General features: G+C 41.5%; 1 protein-coding gene across 1 annotated transcript in view; it reads left to right on the forward strand.

The window, feature by feature from the left end:
- Positions 1 to 14,275, forward strand: part of PPEF2 (protein phosphatase with EF-hand domain 2) — a 33,560-nt gene extending 19,285 nt beyond the window's left edge. The window contains exons 11-16 of the mRNA XM_001100042.5: positions 661 to 846; positions 1,884 to 2,026; positions 7,104 to 7,210; positions 8,166 to 8,329; positions 9,977 to 10,064; positions 13,212 to 14,275. Coding sequence (XP_001100042.3) covers positions 661 to 846; positions 1,884 to 2,026; positions 7,104 to 7,210; positions 8,166 to 8,329; positions 9,977 to 10,064; positions 13,212 to 13,465 — 942 coding nt within the window. The 3' untranslated portion in view covers positions 13,466 to 14,275. The remainder of the gene's footprint in view (positions 1 to 660; positions 847 to 1,883; positions 2,027 to 7,103; positions 7,211 to 8,165; positions 8,330 to 9,976; positions 10,065 to 13,211) is intronic.
- The last annotated feature ends 1,939 nt before the right edge of the window (positions 14,276 to 16,214 follow it).

Genomic DNA, 16,214 nt, shown 5'->3' on the forward strand with positions numbered 1-16,214 from the left:
ATTACAGGTGTTGCACTGCCATGCCTGGCTCATTTTTTTGTATTTTTAGTAAAGATGGGGTTTCACATGTTGGCCAAGATGATCTTGAACTCCTCACCTCAAATGATCCACCTACCTCAGCCTCCCAAAGTACTGGGATTACAGCCTGGCCCTCTCTGCAATTTGTAAAAAAGAAAAAAAAATTCTTAAACTACTTTAAGAAATAAAATGTCAATTGCGCTTTCCCAGGACCACATCTGGGATCTTGTGAATATGCAAGAGACTCTCTTGCCAGTCCCTGGACTTGCGCCTTCTCTTTAGGGCAAATGTCCAGGAGTCTGGAGCATTGGCACTGACTGAAGACTACTGGCCATGATCAAAGCTTCTAGCAGGGCAACTTCATCTGTTTTACATATTGAACTTTCATATCAGATTTATTTTCAAGAAAGTGTGTATATACTTGTCAACGAATATGTATACATGCACACATTCATTTTGTGAGTAATATGAAATTCTGGAACCTTAGAGGTCCAAAATATAAATGTATGACAAATATTTCTTGCATGGACATTTATTCACTTATTTTTATTCCTCCTCCTCCTCCTCTTCTTTTCATCTGAATGCCTGTGGATGAATATGTATCTAGTTTTGGGGAAGGAAAACATCTCTTGGTCTTCTCAGGTTGTAGATATCCTGTGGAGTGATCCCATGGCTCAAGAGGGCTGCAAGGCCAATACTATTCGAGGAGGAGGCTGTTATTTTGGGCCTGATGTGACACAACAGTTGCTACAAAAATACAACCTGCAATTCCTGATCCGTTCACACGAATGCAAACCTGAAGGCTATGAATTCTGTCACAACCGCAAGGTGGGTGGTCCCTCCGCAGCAGCACAGGCTTGTGTGTCACCGAAGTAGTCCAAAGGGCTCAGGCCTGGATGAGCAAAGGCTCTCCGTTTCTAACAACCTACAGACCTTGTATTTGTTACCCACTTGCTCAGAGCAACTAGGTCCTTTACAGTCATTTATCCTTGACTCTTATAGCCTCTTTAATACCCAAAGTTTGATTGAGGCCACTGTCCACCAATAGCCTGAGTGACATGGTCCCGTTTTATGAATGGAAATACAAGGCCTGTGTTTTCCCAGCCACACCTCTATTCTTCAGGTCATGTGGCTCACTGTCACATGTCTCAAAAAAGCCTACAGGGTAATTGGATTTCTGCACTGCTCCCCAGGCAGGGATTCAGCATCATTTATCTTCTCAGGAGCACAATTAACATCCTGACTGATCTTTGGACATCTTCAAATCCTACAATATTTGTCTCTCCTAATACCACTAGGTTATACTGTACAAGTTTCTTTATTGCAGGACTTCTAAGAACCTTTAGTTTCCTACCACTGTAAATCTTCAGGAAGAGATACAGTATCTAGCATTTCCCAAGGTATTGACTGTGAAAACTTTTTTCATACAGCATCTGAGGAGCCACAACCGTCCGTAGGAAACTCTGCTTTAAGGCACCACATCAGCTCTCAGAACTGATTTTCCTCCTCATTGCAATGGCCATCCTGGTTTATCAGCCCCAGCTCGCCTCTAAGTTGAAGCAAATATGGTGTTTTCTATGACCCCTGCTATTTTCAGTTGGGATAAAAATATGAAGAAGATACATTGTGAAACTATCGGAATTCAAATTTCTATGACTTGGGTCACAACTCTTGCCCTGTTAGCATCGATGACCAGGAAGGAAGGAAGGAAGGAAGGAAGGAGGAAGGAAGGAAGGAAGGAAAGGTTTCTCAGATGAGCACTAGGAGAAACGGCAGCCTCTGCAGTTGAGTTGGGCCACGTAGGATTGAGGGTGAGGGTTTCTTCAGTGAATGTGAATGCCTTTCTTTCTTCTGTTTTGATGTAGGTATTAACGATCTTTTCTGCCTCCAACTACTATGAAGTTGGCAGCAACAGAGGGGCCTATGTCAAACTGGGGCCAGCCCTGACCCCACATATCGTGCAGTATCAAGCTAACAAGGTGACCAACACACTCACCATGAGGCAAAGGCAAGACTTTTCAATGAGTGGTTTTCAGAAAAAAATTATAGTGTTTATAGAATCTTTGAATGAAGTGTCAAACGTTATATTTATCCAAATTCTACGTGAGAATTCAGAATTTGGCTATGTCACATGAAGTTCTATTAATGTGATAGACATTAGAGTAGGAGTCTCTTCCTTCTCCTCCACACACTGCTAATAGCTCTATCTACCCGTCATTAATGGGAGCAACAAATTTTTTTTCTGTAGAAATTATTTTCAGTGGGGCACAGTGGCTTATGCCTGTAATCCCAGCACTCTGGGAGACTGAGGCAGGAGGATAGTTTGAGCCCAGGAATTCCAGACCAGCCTGGGCAACATGGCAAAACCCCATCTCTACAGTAAATACAAAAATTAGCCTGATGTGGTGGCGTGCTCTTGTAGTCCCAGCTACCTGGGGGACTGAGCGGGGAGGATAGCTTGAGCTTGGGAGGTGGAGTTTGCAGTGAGCCAAGATTGTGCCACTGCACTCCAGCCTGAGTGACACAGCAAAACTGTCTCAAAAAAACAAAAAAAAAAAAAAAAAAAAGAAGAAGAAATTATTCTCCATGGCTGCGTCTTGGGTAAAGTCTGCTTACTAAACCACTAAGTCTTTCTAAAGTTACTCTTCTATTTTCTCTCATCTTTAACGGGTTTGTGTTACCCCTACAAGCCACAGCCAGAGGTTCTTTCACTGTCTGGAGATTTGGCAGGTGAAATTCAGTGCACATATTTGTTAATGAGGCCCCTTTCTTTCTGGAAGGAAGCATATAATATCATTTGAATGGTAGCTTTTGGCCGGGCATGGAGGCTCACGTCTGTAATCCCAGCACTTTGCGAGGCCAAGCCGGGTGGGTCATTTGAGGTTAGGAGTTTGAGACCAGCCTGGCCAACATGATGAAACCCTGTCTCTACTAAAAATACAAAAAATTTAGCCAGGCGTGGTGGTACACACCCGTAATCCCAGCTACTCGGGAGGTTGAAGCAGGAGAATCACAGGAACCCAGGAGGCAGAGGTTGCAGTGAGCCGAAATCACGCCACTGCACTCCAGCTTGGGTGACAGGCGAGACTCTGTCTCAAAAATTAAATAAATAAATAAATAAATAAATAGTAGCTTCTGAGATGATTCTGAGTTCTTAGTTGAGAGATTACCACCACAAAATGTTATAAAGAATTTATATGTGTAGTCTCACAGTGAATTTATGCAACAGATATTGTTATTAATTTCAGTTTTGTAGAGGAGATTATTAAAGAACCAAGGTTAAATCAGCTGACCTGTGGCCACACAGCTAGTCCTTGAGTGAAGGTAGTTCTTGACCGATGCAATTCTATTTCAGAACCCACACTTTTAATGTCTATGCAATATTGCCTCCCACAGCAAAGATGGCCTCAGAGTATATAAGATGCTAACAGATACAGTTTTAGTGCCACTAAACATGCTTCTTTAAATATTCAGCCTAACAGAGCTAGAAATTAAGATAGGCAAAGTTAGCATGAATCAGGTGGATAGAGAACATGTTAGTATTTAGCATTTACCCTTGTGTGAGTGCTATAAAAGTACATTATTTTAAATCATTCTCAAGTTATTAAATATAGGCCAGCCTCACTTAAAAAGAAGAATTATGTAAAAATAAAAACTCACCAAGTGAATGTCAGACCTACTGCGCAGCAAAATCATCTGTGGAGCTTTATAAAAAGTCAGCCATTTGAGCCTCACCCAGCCCTACCGAATTAGAATCTCCAGGGGTGAGCCCTGGTACCTGGAGCACAGAACTGTGATCCCATAGGATGTAGGGGTTGTCTCTGCAAAAAGAGTCACTGTAGAGAATCCTAGAAATAGTGTGTTTCAATAAGATAGTCAAAAAGCATTCAGCTCTTTGAAACCTTCATTGATTGCATTAAATAAGTATAACATCACCTGATTTATCACTTATCCAGTGACTTCAACTGTAGGAGCACAGTGGAGAACTTAGAAAAAAGGAGGGAAATGTCACTGAGCAACCATAATTGATGATGTCTCAATGTCCATAAAGCCAAGAAAACATGCTTTTTTTTTTTTTAAAATGAGACAGGGTCTCGGTCTGTCACCTAGGCTGGAGTACAGTGGCATGATGACAGGTCACAAGAGATCCTCCCACCTCAGCTACCTGACACCTGGGACTACAGGCATGCACCACCACACCCAGCTACTTTTTAAAATTTTTTGTAGAGACAGAGTCTCACTATTCTGCCCAGGCTGGTCTCAAACTCCTGAGCTCAAGTGATCCTCCTGCCTTGGCCTCCCAAAGTGCTAGGATTACAGGTGTGAACCACCATGCCTGGCCTGATAACATGCTCTTCTTAGAGGAATCCTCAGTCAGAATTCATTTACTTTTTGTTTCAATCCACTTCTCACAATAATAGCAGAGCCAGCTTGGAGCCATCACAGCCAGTTGGATATCTGGCCTCCCTCCTTGGTAGCTATGTGACCTTGACCTAATTACTATCTCTGGCCGTAATGGGCATAATGGACTTAATGTTATTGTTCCTTCTTCAATGAGTGTTGAGGGATGAATGAGATAATCCATGTAGAGCTCTGCATTTAGTAAGTGTTTACTAAGTGTTGCTTGACGTACGGACAGGAAAGCCTTCTACATCCAGATAGCTTTCAAGGGCATTGCCCTACTCCATCCCTGCATAACTCTCCATGACTACAGATTACCAGGAGCAGCTTAAATGCTTTGTCTAACTAGTGGTTCTTAAACTTTTTAGGAGTCCCATGCTTCTGTTAGCCTCTGATAAAACAACAAGCTGTCTACAAAATATCACATATGCTCACATACCTGTGAAATTTGGGGTGAGTTTTAGGTGGTTCACACTTTCTTTTCCTTTTGTAGAGACAGGGCCTTGCTCTGTCACCAAGGCCAGAGTATAGTAGCGTGATCATAACCTCAAATTCCTGGGCTCAAGCAATCCTCCTGCCATAGTCTCCCAAGTAACTGAGATTACAGGCATGCACCACCACGCCTGGCTAATTTTAAAGTTTTTTTTGGTAAAGAAACCCAGCCTAGCTGTGTTGCCCAGGGTGGTCTTGAGCTCCTGGCCCCAAGCGATCCTCCCACTTCAGCCTCCCAAAGTGCTGGGATTATAAGCATGAGCCACCATGCCTAACTGGTTCACACCTTTTTTTTTTTTTTTTTGAGACAGAGTCTCACTCTGGTTGTTCAGGCTGGAGTGCAGTGGCACGATCTTGCTCACTGCAATCTCGACCTCCCAGGCTCAGGTGATTTTCCCACCTCAGCCTCCCAAATAGCTGGGACTATAGGCATGTGCCACCATGCCAGGCTAGGTTCACACTTTTTTTTTTTGAGACAGAGTTTCACTCTTATTGCCCAGGCTGGAGTGCAATGGCACGATCTCGGCTCACCACAACCTCCGCCTCCCAGGTTCAAGCAATTCTCCTGCCTCAGCCTCCCTCGAAGCTGGGATTATAGGCATGTGCCCCCACACCCAGCTAATTTTGTATTTTTAGTAGAGACGGGGTTTCTCCATGTTGGTCAGGCTGGTCTCGAACTCCCGACCTCAGGTGATCCACCGGCCTCGGCCTCCCAACGTGCTGGGATTACAGGCGTGAGCCACCGCGCCCAGCCGGTTCACATTCTTTCAAGGGTCTATGTAGCCCACTTAAAGACTGTCATGTTAAATGCCTTCAACTGCAGTAAGATTTTCATCAAACATGATTTAATTTTTTTTAACTTTTAACACTGGAAAAGATAGGTTATCTGGTCATTATTTATAGAATGATTGGTTCCTCAGTAAGATATTACAAGTAATGTACGCTTACCTTTTATCTCTTTTTATATTCTTTTTTTTTTTTTTTTTTTTTTTTTGAGACGGAGTCTCGCTCTGTCGCCCAGGCTGGAGTGCAGTGGCCGGATCTCAGCTCACTGCAAGCTCCGCCTCCCGGGTTTACGCCATTCTCCTGTCTCAGCCTCCTGAGTAGCTGGGACTACAGGCGCCCGCCACCTCGCCCAGCTAGTTTTTTGTATTTTTTAGTAGAGATGGGGTTTCACCGTGTTAGCCAGGATGGTCTCGATCTCCTGACCTAGTGATCCGCCCGTCTCGGCCTCCCAAAGTGCTGGGATTACAGGCTTGAGCCACCGCGCCCGGCCTTTTTTTTTTTTTTTTTTTTTTTGAGACAGGGTCTCACTTTGTCACCCAGACTGCAGTGCAGTGATGCGATCTTGGCTCACTGCAGCCTCTACCTCCTGGGCTCAAGTGATCCTCCCACCTCAGCCCCATGAGCAGCTGGGACTACAGGGATGCGCCACCACGCCTGGCTGGTTTTTTTTTTTTTTTTGTATTTTGAGTAGAGAGGGGTTTTGCCATGTTACCAAGGCTGGTCTTGAACTCCTGGGCTCAAGGAATCCACCCACCTTGGCCTCCCACAGTGCTGGGATTACAGGCATGAGCCACCACCCCAAACCTCTTTTTATATTCTTGTTCATTCAACTACACATATTTATTGAGCACTTGCTTTAAGCCAAGTACTGTGCCCAGCATTGTTCTATTGACCCAATAAGAATGAAAAAACTAAACTAGTGTTATTTTGTTATTCATAAATTTTGCCTTCTGTTTCACATGATAATAAATTACAAGGAATGCATAATAATTGTGATAACAGATACTATTTGGTGAGTGCTTTCTATGTGCCAGGCTTTCTTCTAAGTGCCGTACATGAAATATTATAATCTTCACAATAATCCTGTGTGGTAGAGATAGGTACCGTTTTAATCACTGTTTTACAGGTGGGGAAATTGAAGCACAGGATGATGAGATAACTTTACCACAGAGGTGATCTTTCTCCAGAACTTCTCTAACCACTGTCCCATACCAGGAAGGACAGCGGCGTTCCCCATGCTCATCCTGTTTGTGTACAACAGGGAAGAGTAAAGGAGCTCTCCCTCAAGAACTGAGCTCTTGGGAGACTGATAAGTTAAGAAAGAGAGAGTAGAAATATAGTAAAATCTCCAAGTATTTCTTCTATACCAGTGTGTTAAAATGTTGCTTTTTCATCTCCTGTCCCAGGATTAGCAGAGTGGAGGAGTCGGCTCTGAGAGCTCTGAGGGAGAAGCTGTTTGCTCATTCTTCAGATCTTCTCAGTGAATTTAAGAAGCATGATGCAGATAAAGTCGGTAAGAATGATGAAGTTAAAGATTCACAGAGGAGGGAAGCTAGCCAGAAAATCTCTGTCTTACACTAGTTAGCAAATAAATATTTGTTGCTTTAATGAGTGACCCAAAGTCCCCTTTGGCTATATCCTCCATTTTATTCAACTTAATGTCTCATTTATTCTAACTAAATTTTAAAATTCTAAGCATTTAACAAAATATGAACTTGGCCAAATAGAGAGGGTGAAAAGAAATAGAGTCAGCGAAGGGTAACATGGCCAGAACCAAGCAAAGGACAAGTGGGAGAAGTTATAAGAGTATAAGACTGGCAAAAGACCAATGGCTTGACTTGTTGAAGTTGAGTGTGTGCTTAGCTATTTCATGATTAGCCAAGCTAGAAATGTTGTCTGCTCAACTAATGGAATTTCTAATGGACATTGACTAAATATATCCCTATTTAAAAACAGCAGTAACATTTATGAATTCATAGTAATATCTTTTCATGTACACATACTGTAGCCTTCCAAGAGTTTCAGTGAATGATCTATTCCAAGGAATTTAGGTGGTTTAATTTTTTTTAAATAACCAGTGTGTAGGTATATAATGTTTTATGATATTATTTACAAGACTCTTATGTGGCTTGCAGAAGTATTTCCAGATTCAGTAAACAAAAATGTAAAATGCCTAATTAAGTTTGAATTAGACAGACAGATAGACAACAAATAATTTTTATGCAATATTTGGCACTTTTATGTACTTTATGGTCTGTCTTCAATAAAATTTAACTGGACGTCTTGTATTTTATCTGGCAAGCCTAGCTTCCAACCAACTTTGCCACTACCAACAAAAATAGTGACAGTCCCCATTATTTCTATTACCTGCAGATAGTAAGAAGGCTGTCAGGATAAAAATATACACACCATTGGGCAGGAAACTAGACTTCTAGGTGACAAGTCAACAAGTTCGCTCTCACCTGTAGGTTTGATCACCTTGAGTGACTGGGCAGCAGCGGTGGAGTCTGTGTTGCATTTAGGACTGCCATGGCGGATGCTGAGGTCACAGCTGGTGAACAGCTCAGCAGACAACATGCTGGAGTACAAGTCTTGGCTGAAGAACTTGGCCAAGGAACAACTGAGCCACGAGGTAACGGTGTGGTAATGGTGAATGAGAGCACCTGTGGCCTATGATACTCCCTAGAGAGAACTTGAGTCAGAAACAACCAATTAGTAATAACCCAAAAAGCTGGATGGGTGAGAAAGGGGAATAACTATTTCTTGAGTTTCTATGTGTCAGGCTTTGTGTTAAGTGGTTTTCATACGTTGCCTCAGTTAATCCTCAAAACCACTCCAAGAGATACATATTATCAGCACCATTACTGCCCACAGCGGTTAGCAACTTGCCTGAGGTCATAGAACGACTGAGTTGGGACTCAAGCCAAGGTCTGTCTTACCTCAAGGCCCATTTTCTTTCCTCAACACCATGGTGCTTACCCTACTTAAAAAGGTATTTATTCAATAACTACTTATAGAATATGTAATGTATGTGCAACCTTGGGCTAGGTACTTCTTTTAACAATGTTATTGCAATATAATTCACATACCATGCAATTCATCCATTTAAAGTGTACGATTCGGCTGAGTGTGGTGGCTCACTCCTGTAATCCTAGCAGTTTGGGAGGCTGAGGAGGGTGGATCACTTGAGGCCAGGAGTTTGAGACCAACCTGGCCAACACGGGGAACCCCCCTCTCTTCTTAAAATACAAAAATTAGCCGGGTGTGGTGGCATATGCCTGTAGACCCAGCTATTGGGAGGTGAGGTGGAGAATCACTTGAACTCAGGAGGCAGAGGTTGCAGTGAGCCAAGACCATGCCACTGCACTCCAGCCTGGGCAACACAGCGAGACTCTGTTTAAAAAAACAAATCTGAAAGGCTCCAAAGTCCAAAACTTTTTAAGTGCCAACATGATGCCACAAGTAAAAAATTCCACATCTGACACCTTTGCTTTCTGATGGTTCGATGTACGCAAACTTTGTTTCATGCACACAATTATTAAAAATATTTTATAAAATTACCTTCAGGCAGCCGGGCATGATGGCTCATGCCTGTAATCCCAGCACTTTGTGAAGCCAAGGTAGGCAGATCACCTGAGGTCAGGAGTTCAAGACAGCCTGACCAATGTGGAGAAATCCCGTCTCTACTAAAAATACAAATATTAGCCGGGCGTGGTGGTGCATGTCTCTAATCCCAGCTACTCAGGAGGCTGAGGCAGGAGAATCGCTTGAACCCGGGAGGCGGAGGTTGCAGTGAGCTGAGATCAGGCCACTGCATTCCAGCCTGGACAACAAGAGCAAAACTCTGTCTCAAAGTAAACAAACAAAAATTACATTCAGGCTAGATGTATAAGGTGTATATGAAACAAAAATTAATTTTGTGTTTAAACTTGGGTCCCATACCCAAGATATCTCATTATATACAGGTAAATATTACAATGTCCAAAAAAATCCAAAATTTAAAACATTTCTGGTCCCAAGCGTTTTAGACAAAGCATACATAACCTGTGTGTGCAACCATCACCACAGTCAATTTTGGAAGATTTTCATCATGGGTGAGGTGCTTCTTAAATCACTAGATTATTTGGTGGGCTGAACTGGGTAGAGGGAATGGAGGGATGGCAAAATATTTTCAGATTTTTTCAAGAATGTGTGATTGTCAGGGTTGATTGTGTATTAATTATATATTGGAAGAAGCCTAAACATATGACAAAGAAGGAAAATGAATTTTTTCTTGCAGAACATACAATCAAGTTTGCTGGAAACACTGTACCGAAACCGATCCAACCTGGAGACCATTTTTAGGATCATAGACAGTGATCATTCAGGTAAAGGCACTCATTATTCTATCACTTTTGACGCACTGCAAGTATTTTACCTCAAACCCTTAATGTCCTTCCTGATTCATCTCCACTCAGGCATTTGGAGAGCAAGGTAAGAAGATTAGTGCTTATAAATGGCAGAAACTAGGAAAGTACTTGAGTAGTATAAGCAGCCCATAGAGAAAGAAGTGGGCAGAGAAGAATGAAGACAAACTGAATGAGAGCTTCTTATAGGAAAAATAATTATTAGAAGACGTGATATCCTCTGGGCATGGTGGCTCCTGCCTGTAATCCCAGCACTTTGGGAGGCCGAGGCGGGTGAACACCTGAAGTCAGGAGTTCGAGACCAGTCTGGCCAACACGGTGAAACCCAGTCTCTACTAAAAACACAAAAATTAGGCGGGTGTGGTGGCACATGTCCGTAATCCCAGGTACTTGGGAGGCTGAGGCAGGAGAATCGCTTGTACCCGGGAGGTGGAGGTTGCAGTGAGCCGAGGTTGTGCCACTGGACTCCAGCCTCTGTGACAGAGTTGAGATTCTGTCATAAAAAAAAAAAAAAGCAAAAGAAAGATGTGATATCCTTTACAGTACCATCGAAGATAGCCACAAAGTAATGAAAAGTGCTTAGAATAGAAAGGCGTTTGCAACCTCACTCCCAAAACTTTTTTTTAACTTTAAATTTTGAAAGAATTATAGATTCACAGGAAGTTACTAAAAAAATGTATGGTGAGGTCCTGTACATCCTCATCCTGTTCCCCCACATCCTGTTCCCCCAATGGTCCAAAGGCTTTTTTCAATGTTATTATTGGTTTCTTTTGAGGCATAATTCACAAACCACATAATTCACCTGTGTAAAGTACTCAATTTAGTGGTTCTTGGTAAAGTCACAAGATTGTATAACCATCTCCACTATCTAATTTTAGAACTTTTTTTTTTTTTGAGACAGAGTCTCCCTCTGTCACCCAGGCTGGAGTGCAGTGGCACAGTCTTGGATCACTGCAATCTCCAACTCCTGGGTTCAGGTGATTCTCCTGCCTCAGCCTCCCAAGTAGCTAGGATTACAGGCATGTGCCACTACACCCGGCTATTTTTTTTTTTTTTTTTTTTTTGTATTTTTAGTAGAGACAGGATTTCACCATGTTAGCCAGGATGGTCTCTGTCTCCTGACCTCGTGATCTGCCTGCCTAGATCTCCCAAAGTGCTGGGATTACAGGCGTGAGCCACTGCGCATGGCCTAGAACACTTTAATCACCCCAGAAAGAAATCTCATACCTGTTAGCAATTACTCCTCATTCCCTATCCCTCCTCCACGAGTCCCTGGCAACCACTAATCTACTTTCCGTCTCTATGGATTTGCCTATTCTGGACGTTTGATATAAACAGAATCATGCAAAATATGGCCTCTGGTGTCTGGATTCTGTCACCTAGCCTGTGTTCAAGATTCATCCACGTTGCAGCAGTATCAGTTTTTCATTCCTTTCTAATGACTGAATAATATTCCATTGTGTGGACACAACTTTTATTTATCCAGTCATTAGTTGATAGACTTTGGATTGTTTCTACTTTTGGCTACTATGAACGATGCTGCTATGAACATTCATGTGTGACTTTTTGTGTCAATATATGTTTTCAGTTTTCTTGGGTATATACCTAGGAGTGTAATTGCTTGGTCATATGGTGATTCTATGTCTAACTAAATGAGGAATTACCAAGCCATTTCTCACAGTAGCTGTACCTGTTTATATTGCCACCAACAATGTATAAGGGTTCCAGTTTCTCTACATCCTCACCAACGCTTGTTATTTTCCATTTTTGTTTTTTGTGGGGTTTTTTTTTTTTAGTTTTTATTATACCTGTTCTACTGTAGTTTTGACTTTCATTTCCTTAATAACTAATGATGTTGAACACTTTCATGTGCTTATTGGCCATTTGTATATCTCTTTCGGAGATATGTCTATTCAAATCCTTCGTCCATTTTTAAATTGAGCTATTTGTCTTTTTATTTGAGTTGTAAGAGTTATTCATATATTCTGGGTACTAGGACATTATCAGACATATGCTTTGCAAATTTTTTTTTCTGATTTTGTGGATTGTCTTTTCGCCTTCTTGGTAGCATCCTTTGATGCCCAAAAGTTTTTTTTTTTTTTTTTGAGACGGACTCTCACTCTGTCACCTAGGCTGGAGTGCAATGGTACAATCTTGGCTCACTGCCACCTCCGCCTCGTGGGTTAAAGTGATTCTTCTGCCTCAGCCTCCTGAGTAGCTGGGACTACAGGCACCTGCCACCATGCCCGGCTAATTTTTGTATTTTTAGTAGAGACAGGGTTTCACCATGTTGGCCAGGCTGGTCTTGAACTCCTGACCTCGTGATCTGCCTGCCTCAGGCTCCCAAAGTGCTGGGATTACAGGCGTGAGCCACCGCACCCAGCCTGATACCCAAAAGTTTTTAATTTTGAAAAAGTACAATTTACTTTTTCTTTTGTTGTTTATGCTTTTGGTGTTATAGCTTTTTTTAGCTATAAAACTGTTGCATAACCTAAGGTCACAAAGATTTACACTTATGTTTGCTTCTAAGAGTTTTAGAGTTTTAGCTCTTACATTTAGGTCTTTGATCCATATCGAGTTAGTTTTTTTATATAGTGTTAGGTAGGTGTCTAGCTTTACTCTCTTTGCATGTCCATATCTGGTTGTCCCACATCATTGTTGAAAAAAACTATTCTTTACCCATTAAATGATCTTGGGACCCTTGTAGAAAATCAATTGACTATAGATATATGGAGTCCAAAGGATTTTAATGGCCAGAATAAATTAGTATATGTTTGAGATGATTAAATGCAGGGTTTCTCAATAGTGGTACTGTTGACATTTATTAGAGGTCAGTAGCACCTCACCTCCATCTTAGTTATAACAAACAATAATGTCTCCAGACATTGCCAAATGTCCCCTGGAGGGAGGGGAGCAAAATTGCTCCCAGCTGAAAATCTTTGGTGAGCCAATGGTTTGTGTGATCCTCTTGGAAGTTTAAATTAGATACTAGACTTTGGGTATCTCTCTGTTAAGCAGTAGGGAACAGGTGCCCTTGTAAGAATGTCAGAGAAAATGAACATTAAAAACTAGACTAACACACTGAAGTGATTTCCTCCCTCTGATAAGGGTTCATCTCACTGGACGAGTTCAGGCAGACCTGGAAGCTGTTAAGCTCCCATATGAATATCGACATTACAGATGACTGCATCTGTGACCTTGCCCGGAGTATTGATTTCAATAAAGATGGCCACATCGATATTAATGAGTTCCTGGAGGCCTTCCGCCTTGTGGAGAAATCCTGCCTGGAGGGCGATACCTCAGAATGCCCACAAGCTACAAATGCTAAAGACAGTGGCTGCAACAGTCCAGGTGCATGCTAAGAACAGCCTGGTCTTCATCACCCAAAGTGCCTCGTAGGCAATGCTCAGCTCCTCGCTAGAGGAGCTATTCTCCTCCCTTATTCTCCATGTGAAACTTTATGATGAAAATTTACCTATCTATATGCATCGGAATCACCTGTGTATTTCAGTGTGGAGGGGTGGGTTGGGGTGTTGTGTATGTATGTGTTTTAAGTATATGAGTGCCCCAACCCCATCTCACAATCTTCACAAAGTAGAACTTAGTGTTTTTAAATTCTAAATTCTAAAGTCTACTTCAATTAAGAACCACTGACAATTTAACTCCCTCATTGTTTTTATTTTATATATATATATTTTTTTTGAGATGGAGTTTCTCTCTTGTTGCCTGGTCTGGAGTGCATTGGCGTGATCTCAGCTTACCGCAAACTCTGCCTCCCAGGCGATTCTCCTGCCTCAGCCTCCTGAGTAGCTGGGATTACAGGCATGTGCCACCACACCAGGCTAATTTTGTGTTTTTAGTAGAGATGGGGTTTCTCCATGTTGGTCAGGCTGGTCTTGAACTCCTGACCTCAGGTGATCCACCCTCCTCAGCCTCCCAAAGTGCTGGGATTATAGGCATGAGCCACTGCGCCCAGCCTATTTTATACTTTTTAGTTATTGTCTTAAAAATGTCATATTGGTAAAGGAAAGTTATTTAAAAATTGTAATTCCATGAACCAAGCATATGGATTTTCTTCATTATTTACTTTTTCTTACTTGTTACTGTAGTGTTTATATAATTTTATGTTCTGCTTTTAAAAAAAATAAATGCATATCTGATTGTAAACCCTCTCCCATGTGTTTCCCTTGTGATTCTGTATTCTTCATGATTATTAGTTTAATGCTTGCATAATTTTCTTTGAAGTGGACATGCTATAATCTATGCAGCTATGCTCCGATTGTTAAACATGTATATTATTTCCACTTTTTCGTTATTAGAAATAACACTAGGGAGAGCATTAGAACAAATACCTAATGCATGCAGGGCTTAAAACCTAGATGATGGGTTGATAGGTGCAGTAAACCACCATGGCACATGTATAACTATGTAAAACAAACCTGCATGTTCAGCACATGTATCCCAGAACTTAAAGTAAATTAAAACAAAAAGAAATAACACTGCAGTTAATAACATAGTGCATACAGCTTGTTTTACGCATATCTTATTAATTTTATGTTTTAGTGGTATAAAATCCCAGGAATGGGATTACTTTGACAAAGGATGTTTGTCAAATTAGTCTAGGTGCTTCACAGAAACAGAAGCAATATGATATTTACATAAGTATTTACTATAAATAATTGGCTTACATGATTATGGAGGCTGAGAAGTCCTAAGATCTGCAGCTGGTAAGCTGAAGAACCAGGAGATCCAATGGTGTAAGTTCCAGTCTAAGTCCAAAGGCTTGAGACTCAGAAGAGCCAATGGAGTCAGTTTCAGTTCATGTTTGAGTAGGCAGGAAAAAACCAATGTCCCTGCTCAAAGGCAGTGAGATAGAGAAAAATAATTCTTTCTTATTCATCCCTTTATTATATTCAGGCTTTCAACAGATTGGATGAGGTCTACTCACCTTGGTAAGGACAATCTCCTTCACTCAGCCTACAGATTCAAATGTTAAATCTCATCCAGAAACAGCCTTACAGACACACCCACATATAATATTTAACCAAATATCTAAATATCCTGTGGCTCAATCAAGTTGACGAGTTGACACGTAAAGTCAACCATCACAAGTATGAACATTTTAATGGCATGATACATACTGCCAGGTTGCTCTTCAGAACTGGGCTTACCGATTTTACCATAAACTCATAAGCTTTTAGTGGGATCATTGCTAACTTCTGCTAAAGGTGAATGATAGTGCTTCCATGATATTTTACTATGGATTTATGTGATTAATATCCAAAACTGTCTCCACTATCTCATTTTATTGATAAACTAAGGAAATTGAGGTTTAGAGAACTTGCTGGGTATGTGTGATCTAAGTTACTAACACAACCAGGACTGGAACCCATGATTTCTGCCTCCACCTAGGAAAAAATCCACCTAGGATTTTTTCCAGTTATACCCATGACTATATTATCTGTTTGGATTGTCTATACACAATCTATGGCTCTTTCTTGTGTGACAAACAGACCCTATCCCTACAGTGATCCCCAACCCCAGTGATTTTCCACTGGGGTTGTGCTTTTCCTCCTGGTGTTTGTGCTTTTGTGTGATCTCCTCCCCATGAGTGTAGGTGGGACCTGTGACTTGCTTCTAACCAAGAAACCATGACACAAGTGATGGGATGTTACTCTTGTGATTATATTACATTATATGAAATTCCACGTTAGTAGACTGAAGCAAGGGAGATTTTCCTTGCTGGCTGGACAAGCTAGCAGCTATGTTAAGGAAACTTGCATAAGGAATGGGTGCCCTGTAAGATCTGCCAAAAGCCTCCGACAAATGGCTACAAAAAGCCAGGGTCTTCAAAAATACATTCACAAGGAAATACATTCTCAAATAAGTTGTATTAGTTTGGAAGCAGGTTCTTCCCTAGTTGAGCCTCCAAATGAAAATGCAGTCTGGCCAACAATTTGAATAAAGCTTGTGAGACCCTAAGTAGAGGATCCAGTAAAGCCATGCTCAGATTCTTTATCCACTAAGTTTGTTGTAATTTGTTCCACAGCATAGAAAATATATCTTGCTGCTGGGCAAGGTGGCTCACGCCTGTAATCCCAGCACTTTGGG

The sequence above is a fragment of the Macaca mulatta genome, chromosome 5 (genome assembly GCF_049350105.2).
Source record: "Macaca mulatta isolate MMU2019108-1 chromosome 5, T2T-MMU8v2.0, whole genome shotgun sequence".
Lineage (NCBI taxonomy): Eukaryota > Metazoa > Chordata > Mammalia > Primates > Cercopithecidae > Macaca > Macaca mulatta.